The sequence below is a fragment of the Pteropus vampyrus genome, unplaced genomic scaffold (assembly GCF_000151845.1).
Source record: "Pteropus vampyrus isolate Shadow unplaced genomic scaffold, Pvam_2.0 Scaffold100, whole genome shotgun sequence".
Lineage (NCBI taxonomy): Eukaryota > Metazoa > Chordata > Mammalia > Chiroptera > Pteropodidae > Pteropus > Pteropus vampyrus.
Genome location: NW_011888881.1, coordinates 3,372,804 through 3,385,923, shown reverse-complemented (window position 1 = coordinate 3,385,923; position 13,120 = coordinate 3,372,804). Strand labels below are relative to the sequence as shown.

Here is a 13,120-nt window from a genome sequence, read left to right as displayed (position 1 = left end):
GGGCCCCTGGGTCCTCAGAGAGAGGAGGCACTGTCCCTCTGGTGCCTCGGTTTTCCCCTCCCTCTTAGTGGGTGGCAAACCGTGCTGTTGTGGGGGTGAGGGGCTTCGGGAGCTTGACTCTGGGTGGGTGTGGTTCGGCATGCTCTGGGAGGGAACCACAGACACAGGGAGGGCGTGCGGGGCGACACAGGCACTTGACTGCACGCGCGGAGAAGACAGATGCGCGGGGTATAAAGAGCACGGACACGCAGCGCACGGGGTGAGGGCGGTACTGACATGTTGAAGCCGGGATCCAGGATGCTCGGCGTCCTGGCTCCGCACAGATCGGGAACTCGCTGTCTCTGGCTCGGACTCCTCCGTCCGCTCGCGCTGGCCCCTAGCGGTGCGGCGGACGCACTGCGGTCGTCGCAAGCCGCGGCGCACCACTTGGTCCAGAGTCTCCCGGGGCGGCCAGGCCCCGCCCCCAGGCCCCCGTGTGACCCTCTTAGGCCCCGCCCCCGGCCCATGCGTCATAACACTGACGGGACGCAGACTTGGTCTGTACCCTGGCTCCGCCTCTTCCCCGCCCGAGCGCGCTGAACCCAGCCCTGCTCCCTGCGCGTCGCCACTCGGACCCAACGCTGGCTCCATCTCCTGTTGGCTCCGCCCCTCCGGGCCCCGCCCCATGGAGGCCCAGTCTCTCGCTCCGTGCGTCACCGCTTAGGTCCCGCCTCGATTTGGCTCTGCGGAGGCGGTGCTGGCGCCTGGTGTTCCCCAAGCCTAAACTGGGCGGGCAGGCCCCTCCTCCAGTTGGCTCCGCTCCCGCCTCACCCCCGGACTCAGGTCTCGCCCCTGCTCCGCTTTGTCTCAGCTCCCGGCCTTCTGCCCCCGTCCAGCGTGGAAATGACCAGGTGGAACTTCCTCTTGAAATGTGGGCCCCGCCCTGGGAAGCGGCCGCCCTCGGACTGACGTCAGATCTGAGAGACGAGACTACTGTGCCCTCTGGATCCTGGCGCCTGCACATTTTAGGCGCTCAATAAACAGCATTTGATGCAAGAATCATTTGCTTTATTTTCGGGGCTGGTGCCTCTGAACGGATTCAAGTTGCGTGCAGGGCTGTTTACCATCAACACATAGTAAGAGTCAAAGGGCTCTACCTCTATAGCCAAAGAGCATGGGTTCGAATCTCAGCTTCCCTATTTTCTCGCTGTGCAACCTTGGGCAGAGGGCTTTCTCTCCCATTGTGCCTCAGTTTCCTCATAGCGTCTTGTTAGGACTGAATGAGTTAGCCTACTTAAAATGCTTAGCACAGGACTTGGAGAAGAGTAGGCGCTCCGTGAATGTCAGTTTTTGTGATTGCTGCAGTTTAAAGACTGGCTCAGTGTCTCTGGAAGAGATTTTTTGACTGCTGGTGGGTGCCTGAGTCTCGAACTCCTTATGGAACTATCTCGGTCTGTAAGCATGTGTGCATGCGCAGGTATATGCTCATGACAGTGGCTGAGTGTACTACTGACTGACCATGACTCATGTAACTGCCTGTATTCGAAAAAGCCTTGGCCGGGCCCAGAGTGCATTAAGTGGTACTCTGTGTGTCCCGGTGTGTGGCCGATCACCAGGTGCCCTGCTGCTCACACCATGCTCCCCTCCAGCCAGGGTAGCAGTGACATTTGAACTCTACAGCCATCCGCACCCGATCCTCAAGTGAGAGGGCACCTCGCAGGGTCAGGGGCCCACCACCAGGTGTGGACTCGATGGAGAAACTGGCGGGGTTGAGGGTGAAGAGGGCGTCAGAGTGGCTGAGGCGCCGGGCACAGCGGCCATGGCCGGAGCACAGGGCTTGACTGCACAGACGAGCCCCACTGGTCACGTTCAGGATGAAGGGCCCCAGCGTGGTGTCCACATACTCCTTGATGGCCTGGCATGATTCCTGGGTAGGAGAGGGAGTGTCGGGGACACCACGGCCATGCATGGGCCTACCTAGGGCATTGAAGCCCTCGCCTGCTGGCCAGCCGGGACTTCGGGAGTGGGAAGGGTGGACCAAGGTCTCCCCAGTCAGCAGGGCAGCACCTTCCGCCCTCGCCCCCACCCTGGGCCTGAGCTTACCTTGGTTTTGGTGTTCTCCCAGCTCACCCAGAGCACCACTCCTGCTGCCCCCTGGGCTGCACTCTCCCCCAGGCTGTGCTCCAGGTCATCCTGGGGAAAGGGACAGCACAGCTCTGTGGAGCCCCTCTCCCGCTCCACAGCAGATTACTGTAACACTGGATGAGGTAAATAACTCATAACCCCCACTCGGGGCTGCTCTGGCCCTGGTGGCCAATGGCCAGCCTGTGCCCTCCCTAGCCTGTGAGGGCCATGCAGGTGGGGACTACATCCCGCTAATGAATGTTGAACCACCTGTGCCTAGCACAGAGCTTGGCGCACGATAGGTGTTCAAAGAACAAGAGAATGAATGGATGAAAATGCCCAAAGCCTGTATGGCCTCAGCTGCTGGGCCTAATGCCTGACGAGGTAAGGTACAGGGTGGGCAGGGTCACAGAACGAGACTTACCAGGGACAGAAAACGGCTTGTCATGTCGTAGAAGATTTGGACGTAGGGTAACACCGGCAGACTGGGGTCCCCAGCATCTACAGCCACACGGAATGCCTCACCCACACGGTGCCGCACATACATCTGTGCCTTCCCCGTGCCCTCCAGCGCGGAGGGCATGTAGATGCTAGGGTAGAGGGCACGGCTCTGGCCCCACAGCCACCCCAGCTGGTCGTTCTGGGCACGGATACCTGGTGGGCACTCTCCTGTGTAGCTAGGGCTTAGAAAGTCATAATTATAGCAGTCAGGGAAGCCATAGAAGCCCCAGAGGCCACGGGGTCGCAGTGCCTGTCCCAGCTTGAGGGTGGCTACCATCCAGTCCCGTGCAGCCCTCTGGAACTGTTCCTGGGCCGCTGTTTCCACCCAAGGAGCTGGCCAGTCAGGGTGCTGCCCCTCTACCAGTTCCCGTGAGCGCTGCCGATAAATATCCTTGGTGTCCCAGTTGAAGGCCCAGCGTGGGCGCCATGCCTCCCAGTCAATGACTGCCAGCCCTGAGAAGTCGGACACAGGCATGGCAGCCAGGACGTCCTGGAATGTGTGGGCCAGGTGGGCATCCAAGCTGGCATTCTGGGGCAGGCCGCCAAACACAGGCTCCCCAGCCGATGTATAGTAGGGGTAGGTGCCCAGCTGGGAGCTGTAGAAAATGATCATGTTAGGGCCAAGGAAGGTCTGCCCGGGGTTGGCCACCACATCAAAGACACTGACATCCACGTCCACGCCGTGCCTCTCCAGGCACCACTGGGTGTTGGCATTCCAGACGGTGGTGAAGGGCTGGTCGGGTACCACAGGGCCTCCGGAGCCTTGGGTCATGCCGAGCAAAGTCAGGAAGAGGGCGCAGACAGGAAGCAGGTGGGCTGCCATGGCACAGGGTAGGTCTAGGGAAACCTAGCCACGGGAGGCAGAGCTGAGAGCAGGCCTTGAACTCTCTGACGCCTGCTCAGGGCAAGCAGTCCAAACCCCTGGCTCATTAATCCACCCCTGGTCTGGTTTCAGGTAAACATCAACCCGCAGGGCTCAGGGAGGTCAAAGGGCAAAGAAAAGGCATAGAAAGGAACAAAGTCCCTGGAGGGCATGTCTAAGTTTCCTCTAGGGCCCAGCCTTTGCCGTCTCCCACAGGCCTTGCCCTGGCCTAGGCTCACCCACCCTACTTCCCCAAGGGCCACAGAAGCCATGACATCTGTTCTAAGAAGACTGGCAGGAAGCCAGGCCCTTGGCCCCCAGGCTTACCTGACTAATGGGGGTGCCTTTTCTGTCTCCTTCTTCCGGGAATCCCAGCCAGCCGTTGGAGGGGGGATGCTCAGTGATCAAGGACTGGCTGGCCCAGCTCTCCTGTATATCCACCCACCAGTCTGTCCACTGTTCCTGCAAACCTCAGGGCTGAAGGGCCTCATTCTCCAAACTTCCTGACCCCAGGGTGAGCGCCTAGACAAGAATCAGCAAGATTCTTTGTTCCTTAACTGTGTTCCAGCTGCACCAGACTCTTGGAGGAAGAAGTGGCTGCTGACAACTCTGAGCTTTTGTAGGGGGGTCACCCCACCCAGTATGGGGGCGGGCCTCGGAGGGCCAGGGCCAGGCAGCAGAGCCACCTCAGCATCCCTAGCAAAGTGCTCTTGGTCGGGGTGGGGCCTGGGCAGGAAGTGGCCCCTCCTCCCACACTGTCAGCATTAGGGCAGGGCTTTGTGGCTTTATTTGGACTGAGGTGGGGGTGGCTTTATTTGGACTGAGGCAGTGCAGGGGGGGTTGTCTGGGTGGCTGCCCAGCTGGGCAGGCCTGTTTGTGGTACTGGAGTCTGGGTGCCTCGGGAGAATACCCAGGGAGTGAATTTGCCCTGCATAGCTGCATCATGACATCTGGGAGCCCTGGACACTTTTGCCTTTGTGAGTCCCTTCCTCAAAAAATATTTAAAAATATATTTTACAACAATGTTGGTATAAAGAAATACAATCCAGAATGACTTCGTTATATATTATTTATATTTTTTCTTCTATTAAAAAAATAAAAATCAAAACATGTTTGTGGGTCCCTAGAAGTATTGTGGCTCTTAGGCCCTGTGCCTGGTAGATAAGTCATCCCTGCTTTAGGGACCTGTGTCTGAAAGGCACTGTGCTCATGAAGTCAGGCCTGTGTTGTCACCCTCTGTACACTTGCTGGCTCAGCGATTATTATATCTCTGTGAAGGTGTAGTTAGTGGCCATCTGGGCCTCCACGCAAACTCCAGCAGAGTGTGAGACTCAGCTGTCTTGTGACTGTGAGACCACGTTGGTAAGACCACGGGTCTGTGCAGGGTGTATCAGTGACTGCATGCTTGTTCATTCCTTGGTGACTTCACTTGTGTGCTGATTCAGAAGCTAGTGATTGAGACCTGTTAGGTGCCCAGGCCCAAGCTTGCCTGCCAGGGTGGGGTGAAGGGAGCATCATGGCCCTGGCCCAGGTGAAAATGCTGCCAGGGTCTACAGCCCAGTCTGAGCCTGAGCCAGTGACCCTCCAGCATGGTGGTCTCCAGCATAGTGGTCACCAGCAGTGGCACGGATGGCTGCCATCCGGGTTTGGTCCTTCGGGCTGACTAGGATGGAGAAGCTGGCAGGGATGGAGAGGAGGATCCAGGGTGCTGGGGGCTGTGGGCACACCAGCCATGACCTAGCCACAGAGGTGGAGGCTGCTGAGCCTGTTCCAGAAGCAGGGTCCCAGAGTGATGACCATTAGGTTCAGAGAGCCTGGCAAACTCCCAAGGGCTCCATGCTACCTCCTGGTGCCCCCGGAAACCTAGTGCTGCAACTGGCACAATCCAGCCAACCAGCAGGCCAGCAAGCATTCTCTAGTTGGCTTCGGTCCAAGAGAGACGATCTAATGGTGAAACAGCAGGAAGCAGCTGGGGTGCCCGAAGCCCTTCCCCACCCCAGGGCCCCACCTATAGGCCAGCTTCTGCCAGGTTATTCTGGTCCGATTGGTTCAAGTGGCATGTGTCTGGGGTCTGAGGAACAGACCGAAGAAATAAAATGGAACCACTATAGACAAACTGCTAAATTATTAAAATCAAGTAGGTTGAGGCCCAAGGAAAGATTTTGTTCTTGTTTCAAGTAGCCTGGGGACTTAAGCTTTTTAACTGTCCAGTCCTACATCGACACCTGGACATACCTCAGAGTTCCAGCCAATCCTCTGATTAGCCCCTGAAGGACTCACATATCCAGACCGCGGGCTGTGACGAGACCTCCTGGTGTCCACCTTTAGGCCGCACATCTGATAACCCTCTTGGACAACCCAGAGGCTGAGGATGAAGAACTGATTCCTCTCAGGAATGTATTTTTTATGCTCCATTGACAGGTCAGTCCAGCTTCAAGGTCCAGCTCTGCCTGCTTTCTGGTTGTACAGACCTCAGGCCCCTGAGCCACCTCACTCCCTGCTCCCCTCACCCAGTTTACCCACCAGACAGCTCTGGCTGTCTCAAGTTGCGCTTTCTCCAAGGCTGTCTTCCAGGTCCCTTCAGGAAGTGATAAGAGGTAGTCACAGGATTGGAGGGATCACAGCTGGCGGGGTGCAGGTCACAGCTTTGTACATAGGGGGTTATGGGTATGTAAGGGTCATAGCTAGATGGGAAAGGTCCCAGCCATGTCGGTGAGGCCACGGGTATGCCTTCATCACCTGTGTGTTGGGAGGTTACAGATGTGGGTTTGGTAGCTCACAGATGTGCTATGTGTGGGTCACAGCCGCCCTCCTTATTTTGGCTCCATTGTCTCATGGTCTTACTGGCCAACATCTGAATCTTCTTTCCAGCAGGCTGTCTCCCCACCACCGCCACAAACACTTGGGAAACCTTCCACCTGGGGACCCTCCTCAACGTGAATTGATATTGCCCTCCCGGGGAAACCACCCGGCCCTTCACCCTTCTTTGCCATCACCAGCTAGGCGGATGAGGAATTGCTTTACAACCTGAATGGACATCGATCTGGAGGGACTTGCTTCTGCAGGCTCTGCTCCCCCAACCACGCCATCCCCGCACCTGCGTGCCTCTCTGGGGAGCACCCTCCACTGTCATCTTCACGTGTAGGGTGCATCTCCTTCTACACTGTGTCCACAGGGACGGGGGTCTTTGTTGGTGTGGTTCACGGACGCATCCCCAGCAGTGAGCCCAGCGCTGGCAGGTGTGTGTTCCATGCGGTCACTGAACAGGCAGGACAGTCACTACCCTCTGGTGGTTAGGTCTCGTGCTGCTCCGGGGCTGTCCCTCCCTCTTCGGCCTGCAGCAGACCCCCAGCCTCAGCCCAGACTCCTACTGAGTCCTAGCTGAGTGTGGCTTCCTCCAGCCTCTGTGCCTGCTTGCTCCTAGCATCGAGCCACCTCCTTACCTCTCAAAACTCATAGAAAGCACTTTCGCCAAGATACCTCTCCAGAGTCCTTGTGGCTGGCTGCCCTCCTCAACACTCAGCTGTTTCTTGAGCCTGTCTCCCCCAGAGCCAGTGTGTCCTGAGGGCAGGGCTGAGTCATCACTGGACAGGGACACCCAGGTGTGAGTGTGATGGTTAAGAGGCAGGGCAGAGACCCACCCAGGGTAACTCCCTTCAGGTGCAGGGGCGTGAAGCAGGGCAGAGCTAGTCTGACTGCTCTGGCTGCCACTTCTCTCCCCTGGGGTAACCAGGGACAAATCATATTCTATGTATAGGAGACTTCTTAAGGCTGACCTCTTAAAATGTCTGCTCCCAGGCTCATGATGCTTTCCTTTTGCCCCATCATGTATCTGCAGTGGGATGGGGACTGGACCCTAGAATTCACACCCCAATCCCCTGCTTGCCTCTTCCGACCATACCCAGTAGAGGGCTGTGACTCAGGGGGGAGAGGTGGCTGGAGTCCACCACCCTTGGGAGTAGGGAGTGGAGGAGACGCCCTTGCCTGTGGAAACAGCAGGGAGGGGTGGTCTGGCGACTTGCCTAGCCAGGAAAGATCAAACATCCTCTTCTTCCCTTCTCCTTGGGTGGGCAAGGTGAGGTGGCTGGCACTGGCCCAGCTGGGGCTCCATGGGCCAGTAGGAGAAGCACAGTGAGTCCCACCCCTCACAGACGGTTAGGCCGAACTACATTCCAATCAATATGGAGAAAGTAAGGCCCTTGGCGTTGGGGTGGCACGTGAGACCCTCCAGTCCTGGTGGCCCCTGCCCCATCAGGACAGCTGCAGAGTGGGCAGCTCCAGGCTCCCAAATCCCAGTGGACACATTTACAGATGAGAAGTCCCCAGCAAAGAGCTGGACAGGGACACCCAGGGACAGAGCTGGGCTCAAACCTCATGGAGGGCACAGAAATCTCTCGCACGTGCCCTGGCCCAGGTGCAGACAGTCCAAGCACGGAAGCAGTTGTTTTATACTTAATTTACAAAAGAGACCCCAAAATAATAATAATAAACTATCCAGGGGCAGGGGAGCAGGGTCAGGTCCTCCCCGTCCATACTCTTCTTCCTCTCTGACAGGAAAAGAAGGGGCCCCCTCGGGGACTGCCCCTCCCCCTTAGAACAGGGGGGCGTGGTGAGAGCTGGCATGGACGCCTTACTGGGCATCCCAGGGGGCTCTGCCCCCTCCAGACTCCAGTTTGTCCACCCCTTCTTTGCAGGCTCCTACATGCCTGGCAGAGTCCTTGTGGCAGAGGCCAGCTTGCCTGGCAGCCAGGTGAGAGAGCCCTACAAAGTCCAGGTGAAGGCTAGGGCTGCCACAGCAAGCAGGCTGGTGAGGTGGGGCCCAGCCCAGGCCCCATCGGCACCCCCAGCTGCCCGCCTATGGTCCCACTGGCATTGTTCGCCACCCCAGCCTAAGTAGCACTGGCAGCGAAAGTGCTTCTGCAGGTGGTCACGGTCGGCCCAGCTCAGCTCGCCCTCTGGTCGTAGCTGGGGCTCACCAGGTACATGGGTAGGCACTAGGCGGAAGCTGCTGGCACTGAGGTGGAGAAAGGTATTGGCGCTGGGGTCGCGGCGCACGCAGCGCCCGTGGCCATGGCACTGGGCCCAGCTGCAATACTGGGCAGCCCACGACACGTTGACTACGTAGGGGATCAGCAGCTGCGTCAGGTAATCCTTGAGGTACTGGCAGGTCTCCTGGGGGCAGAGGCCAGGGATCAGGGTCAGCTGCCTCGGCCCACAGACCAAGATGGAAACTCTGTCCACACTGCGGTGACACACACATGTAGCCCCCAGTAGAGGGCTGTGACTCAGGGGGGAGTCACACACACGTACATGCGCACGTGTGCCTGAGCCCTCACTGTCCCTGCTCCTACTGAGAACAGCTGGGGACAGAGACTGGAGCCCAGCAGGGCAGGCAGGGAAGGACAGAACTCAACAGCTGTTCAGGACAGCATGTCCCCTTTCTTGGGAGCAGGGTGGGGGCCGCGTCTTCTCTGTTGAGACCAGGGATGATTTGGGTGGGAAACATACAAGGGGGCCAGACTAGGTTTGCCCACCTTGAGGCTGGCATCCAAAAGCCCTAACTCTCTGGCTGTCCCTGAAGACTCTGCAGACCCTGTAGGCTGGGTGGGTCTTACTTACCGCACTGGTGGTGAACCCTGCGTCGCCCCAAAGGATGACACCGGCTGCACCCAGGGCGGCACTCTCGCCAATGGTGGAGATGAGATCCATCTGTGTGGGAAGGGGCTGGTCACTGGGAAGGACCGAGATACAGGAGAGGAGGACAGATAGGGTGGGCAGGTCCCAGCCTGTTCTGACTTGCTGAACCCCCAGCCTGGTCCTGCCCCTCTCCCCCTCCGGCTGAGGCTCCGTTTCACTTTCTCCTTAAATGTTTAAGCCATTTCCACCCCGACCTTGGGCCCTGGTGTATCTCTCCCAAGCCAAGGGCACACTTGGTCCTAGGATGTATCCACCAGGACAGGCTCCAAAGTCAGAATGCTTAGGCTCAGGTCCTATCTCTGCCGAGGATTTGCTGGCATGCTTTGGGCAAATTTTTCAGCATCTCAGAGCCTCAATATTCTTATCCACAAAGTGAAGATGATGACATCGTGCTTTCACAAAGTGAAGGGACTGAGGTGAAGGGACATAGAGTAGCCAGTAGATTGCGGGGCAGGAGGCCCCCTGCTAACTCAAACCTGCGGCGGTCCCTGAGGAAGGCAAGGCCCTGGGAGGCACATACCTCGCTAAGGCCCGTGAGACTGCGGCTGTAGGTGGGTCGCGTGAAGACGTAGACGGGGAGCGCATGGTTGGCGTGGTGGGTGCGAGCCACACGAAGGGCCTCCTGAACACGGAAGCTGACAAAGTTGCGGCCATGGGCGGTGGAAGCGAGGGTCTCATCCAGGTAGACAGAGGGGAAGAGGGCCGTGCTCTCGGCCCACAGCCAGGCCAGCTGGTCGTTTCGGGAGACCTCCACATCAGGGCAGCGGCCTGTATAGGTCTCCCAGTTCTGTACATAGTCGTGGTTGTAACAGTCGGGGAAGAGGTAGAAGCCCCAGAGGTGGCGAGGCCGAACTGCCTTGACAAAGCGCAGTGTCTCCAGCATGAACTGCCGAGCAGCAAACTCAAACTCGTACTGAGCCTGCTTGACCACGCGGTCTGACGGCCAGTCAGGGTGGCGGCTGGCTACCAACTGGCGTGACGACTGGCGGTACACGTCCTTGTCCTGCCAGTTGCGCACCCACACAGGCCGCCAGTCCTCCCAGTCGATGACTGCCAGCCCCGCGGGCTCCTGTCTCCTAATGTAGTGCTCCACATGTTCCTGCAGCATCTTCAGGTGTGCCCAGAGGCTACCATTCTGTGGCACGCCACCATGCACAGACCTCCCTGCCGAATCGAAATGTGGATACAGGCCTAGCCGATCCCGGTAGAAGATGGTGATGTTCTGGTTCACAAAACCCTCATTTGGTGAGGCCTGCACGTCAAAGGCTTTTTCCTCTGGGTCCAGTGGCACCTTGAGGCGTGGGCCGCAGTCTTGCGTGGGCACGTCCCATGCTACCACAAAGGGCCGGCCTGTGAAGATGGGTGGTGCCGTGGGCTTGAGCTCCGTGGCCCATGCCACCGCCAACACCAGGGCCAGTGTGACGGCAGGGCTCAGGCCTGCCCACATGCTGGGGGCTGCAAGAAGACGGTGTCACCTGCCTGGCACCAGCTCAGGAACTGAGGAAAGGGTGGGAGAAAGCAAGTCAGTCTAGAGAATCCTGGAAGTGCATATCCCAAACCCAGTCACACTCCCAAAGCCCATGCTGTGTGGGGCACTGTGCTGAGGGCTCTTCAGACCTGTTACATAGCTGTAACACGTCTGAGAGACCACGGGCGACCGAGGGGCAGGCAAGACACCCTGGGAACTCACTGGCAGGAGCACAGGGCTCCTTCTTGGAGCAGGTGGCCCATGGCTGAGAAGGGATCTCTGTTAGGTCTGTGGACCTGAGAACTGCATGGATTAAGCTATAGACTCGCTGACCAGAGACACACGCATGCCTGCATACTACCCAGCGCACGGTTTCAGAAAGCCCGGAACCCGAGGCCCACTCTGTACCCGGTGAGGAACTCTTGGTCCAGAGAAACGACAGCATTTGGGTAAGGCAGGGCACAGCTCATGCTGCGGCTAGCAAGCTGGAACACAGCGGGGGAGCTAGTATAGCACCCGCCAGGCAGAAGAGTGAGGCTGTCAGGTCTGTCTCGAGCGCAGACACTCTCTGAAGCTTGGTAGAAGCCCCGCAGGGACAAAGGGGCAGCGGACCTCCCACGGCGGCGCCGGCCGACCGGCCCTTCCCACTACAGCCACCGGAATGCGCGCGCCCGACGCCAGGCGGTGGGGATAAAGCTCACTCCGCCTGGCCTTTGTGCAGGACCCCGCCTCCGCTCTGCACGTGGGGCCTGAGCTCGGCGCGGTGGGGGTGGGGTCCCTGGGCTGCTTCCCTACGGGTTCCGAACCCAGCTCACGGGAAGAAAGCCGCCAGGTTTGCACCGCCTGCCCTCACCTCGCGCGGGGTGCCGCCGGGGCCCGCGCCATAGCCACCGCCATCCCCGGCCCAGCCCACTCCGGCCACTCGCCCAGGCACGGCCCCGGTTCGGCCCCGGCTCGGCGCCTCTGCTGGGCCCGCCCCCTGGCCCGCGGACCCTTTAAGAATCCAGTGCGGAGGCGGGCCCGGGGCAGGACTTGCGGTCGGGTGGGAAGGTGTGCCTCACTTTCTAGCCGCCAATGCCGCGTTTCGGGCTCCAGGGTCCCCAGATCCTCCGCCAAGGAACGTGGCCATCCATCTAGGACCGTGAGGCCCCACCGAACGGGGCTTTCTCTGTAGTCTCAGCCACCAGCGCCAGTCAGCCCGAGATTCTACCCCCCCCACGCAGCCTGCGGCCGGTGGTACAGTCCTCCCTGCTCCGCGGCGCGGCCAGCCCCTTTAAAGGGAAAGCATAGAAGACCGGGATGGAGGAGGGGGAAAACGGAGGTGGCATTCTCCCGTCCGGCCGTAAGGAGGTGCTGTGAACCCTCAAAGCCTTGGCTAAGGGCAGCCGCGGATCTGGCTCGTTATCCCGGAGTGTAGCCCCCAGCCCTGGGGCCATTTTGTGTGAAAATGGGGACGGTGACCAGTGCCGATCTCCAGCCTCCCGGGACAGTAATGTCCTGACACCTACGGATCAGGGCTTCCCTCCCCCGTCCAGGGTCTGAAGGGGCACCCCGCCCCCTGCTTGACTGGGGGAGGGAGCCGAGCGCCTGCCTCTTAGCCCTTTCAGGGCTGGGCGGAGGCAGTGGTTGTCTTGACAACAGGAGCTGTGGGTCGCAGCGTGGCCAGTCAGCTGGGGGCCGGTAAGCCCAGAGGGCCCTGCGGGTAGGGCATCCCCCAACCCTAGACCTACACCAGGGACAGGCCAATCCCTGGACTCCCGTTCCCTCCAGCCCGGTTTCAGGCGCGGGGGGTGGGCTGTGAGAGCTCCCAAAGCTTGCCTTCACCTCTGAGGAGGCTGCCACCCTCGCAGAAATTCCTGGTGGGACCGCGGAGAAAGCGGGCTCGGCCAGAGGGGCAACCTCGGGCTTCCACCCGGTATCCTGAACCCTTTCACCCCCCTGGAGAGCAGGCTTGCATATGGACTGGGGCGAGATCTCCTTTCCTCTTCCTAGATCCGCTTCCCATGCGGGGCTCAGTTCCCCGAAGGGCGCGCGTCTGCACCGCCGGCCCATTCGCCACTGGCACGCAGGGGAGGAGAGGGAGGGAGGGAGCGCTGCTGTGAGCGCACCTATGGGGGGCGGGGGTGCAGACCAGTTGTCTGTGCTGGGCTCACCTGTGTGGGAGTCCGTCGGCCCAGGAGGTCGGCGGCCTCCTCCTTCCCAGGGTAGCCTCTCCAGCCAAGCTACTAGCGCCAGCTGCTGCCCGTCGGGCAGCCCGCTGGCGACTTGATAAACCCCATCCCCTCCCACCCGCTCCCGCCTCCCACCCCAGCCCTTTCTCCTCACTTCCTGCTGCCCCTCGGAGAGGAAAGGGCCAGGAACGGCGCGGGGGAGGGGACCGCCTTGACCCTATTTCCCTCCGGTATGCCCTGTTGGCTGGCTGCCCTCCCCACCCTTCCCCCAGTAGATCCTAGCCAGGGTGAACTGGGCCAGGTGACACGAAGGCTGTG

At 59.7% G+C, this 13,120-nt stretch overlaps 4 protein-coding genes across 9 annotated transcripts in view; all 4 read right to left on the bottom strand.

Moving 5' to 3' along the window:
• The window catches only part of HYAL3 (hyaluronoglucosaminidase 3), a 7,171-nt gene extending 6,820 nt beyond the window's left edge, over positions 1-351 (bottom strand). Inside the window, 1 exon segment of the mRNA XM_011364705.2 lies at positions 277-351. The gene's annotated coding sequence lies outside the window, so the exon portion shown is untranslated.
• NAT6 (N-acetyltransferase 6) overlaps positions 1-896 on the bottom strand; it is a 4,819-nt gene extending 3,923 nt beyond the window's left edge. Inside the window, exon 1 of one of the 2 annotated variants that reach the window (XM_011364709.2) lies at positions 277-896. In XM_011364709.2, the coding sequence (XP_011363011.1) occupies positions 277-506 (230 nt within the window). In that variant the 5' untranslated portion in view covers positions 507-896. The remainder of the gene's footprint in view (positions 1-276) is intronic. The other variant, XM_011364710.2, reaches the window with a different exon arrangement.
• Positions 897-1,030: 134 nt separating this feature from the next.
• HYAL1 (hyaluronoglucosaminidase 1) lies at positions 1,031-4,419 on the bottom strand. Of its 2 annotated transcripts, none has more exons than XM_011364704.2 (4): positions 3,794-4,419; positions 2,528-3,441; positions 2,083-2,172; positions 1,031-1,906 (listed from the first exon to the last, which is right to left on the bottom strand). In XM_011364704.2, exons 2-4 carry the CDS (start codon positions 3,425-3,427, stop codon positions 1,589-1,591), a joined length of 1,308 nt encoding a protein of 435 aa, XP_011363006.1. In that variant the 5' UTR covers positions 3,428-3,441; positions 3,794-4,419; the 3' UTR covers positions 1,031-1,588. The 2 variants fall into 2 exon arrangements, with proteins under 2 accessions (XP_011363006.1, XP_011363005.1); XM_011364703.2 differs by having other exon boundaries at positions 2,528-3,451; positions 3,794-4,418.
• Positions 4,420-7,896: 3,477 nt separating this feature from the next.
• Positions 7,897-12,976, bottom strand: HYAL2 (hyaluronoglucosaminidase 2). Of its 4 annotated transcripts, none has more exons than XM_011364699.2 (4): positions 12,785-12,976; positions 9,684-10,660; positions 9,086-9,175; positions 7,897-8,638 (listed from the first exon to the last, which is right to left on the bottom strand). In XM_011364699.2, exons 2-4 carry the CDS (start codon positions 10,608-10,610, stop codon positions 8,228-8,230), a joined length of 1,428 nt encoding a protein of 475 aa, XP_011363001.1. In that variant the 5' UTR covers positions 10,611-10,660; positions 12,785-12,976; the 3' UTR covers positions 7,897-8,227. The 4 variants fall into 4 exon arrangements, with proteins under 4 accessions (XP_011363001.1, XP_011363003.1, XP_011362998.1 ...); XM_011364701.2 differs by lacking the exon at positions 12,785-12,976 and adding an exon at positions 11,693-11,886; XM_011364696.2 differs by lacking the exon at positions 12,785-12,976 and adding an exon at positions 11,485-11,617.
• Between the last annotated feature and the right edge of the window lie 144 nt (positions 12,977-13,120).

Excerpts from the sequence above, each read along its gene's own strand:
- HYAL1 (XM_011364704.2), bottom strand. The coding sequence starts at position 3,427 with ATGGCAGCCCACCTGCTTCCTGTCTGCGCCCTCTTCCTGACTTTGCTC. Across the intron at positions 2,173-2,527 it reads CAAGCCGTTTTCTGTCCCTG|GATGACCTGGAGCACAGCCT; the intron begins GTAAGTCTCGTT and ends CCCTTTCCCCAG. Across the intron at positions 1,907-2,082 it reads GGGAGAACACCAAAACCAAG|GAATCATGCCAGGCCATCAA; the intron begins GTAAGCTCAGGC and ends TCTCCTACCCAG.
- HYAL2 (XM_011364699.2), bottom strand. The coding sequence starts at position 10,610 with ATGTGGGCAGGCCTGAGCCCTGCCGTCACACTGGCCCTGGTGTTGGCG. Across the intron at positions 9,176-9,683 it reads GTCTCACGGGCCTTAGCGAG|ATGGATCTCATCTCCACCAT; the intron begins GTATGTGCCTCC and ends CTTCCCACACAG. Across the intron at positions 8,639-9,085 it reads CAGGGTTCACCACCAGTGCG|GAGACCTGCCAGTACCTCAA; the intron begins GTAAGTAAGACC and ends CTCTGCCCCCAG.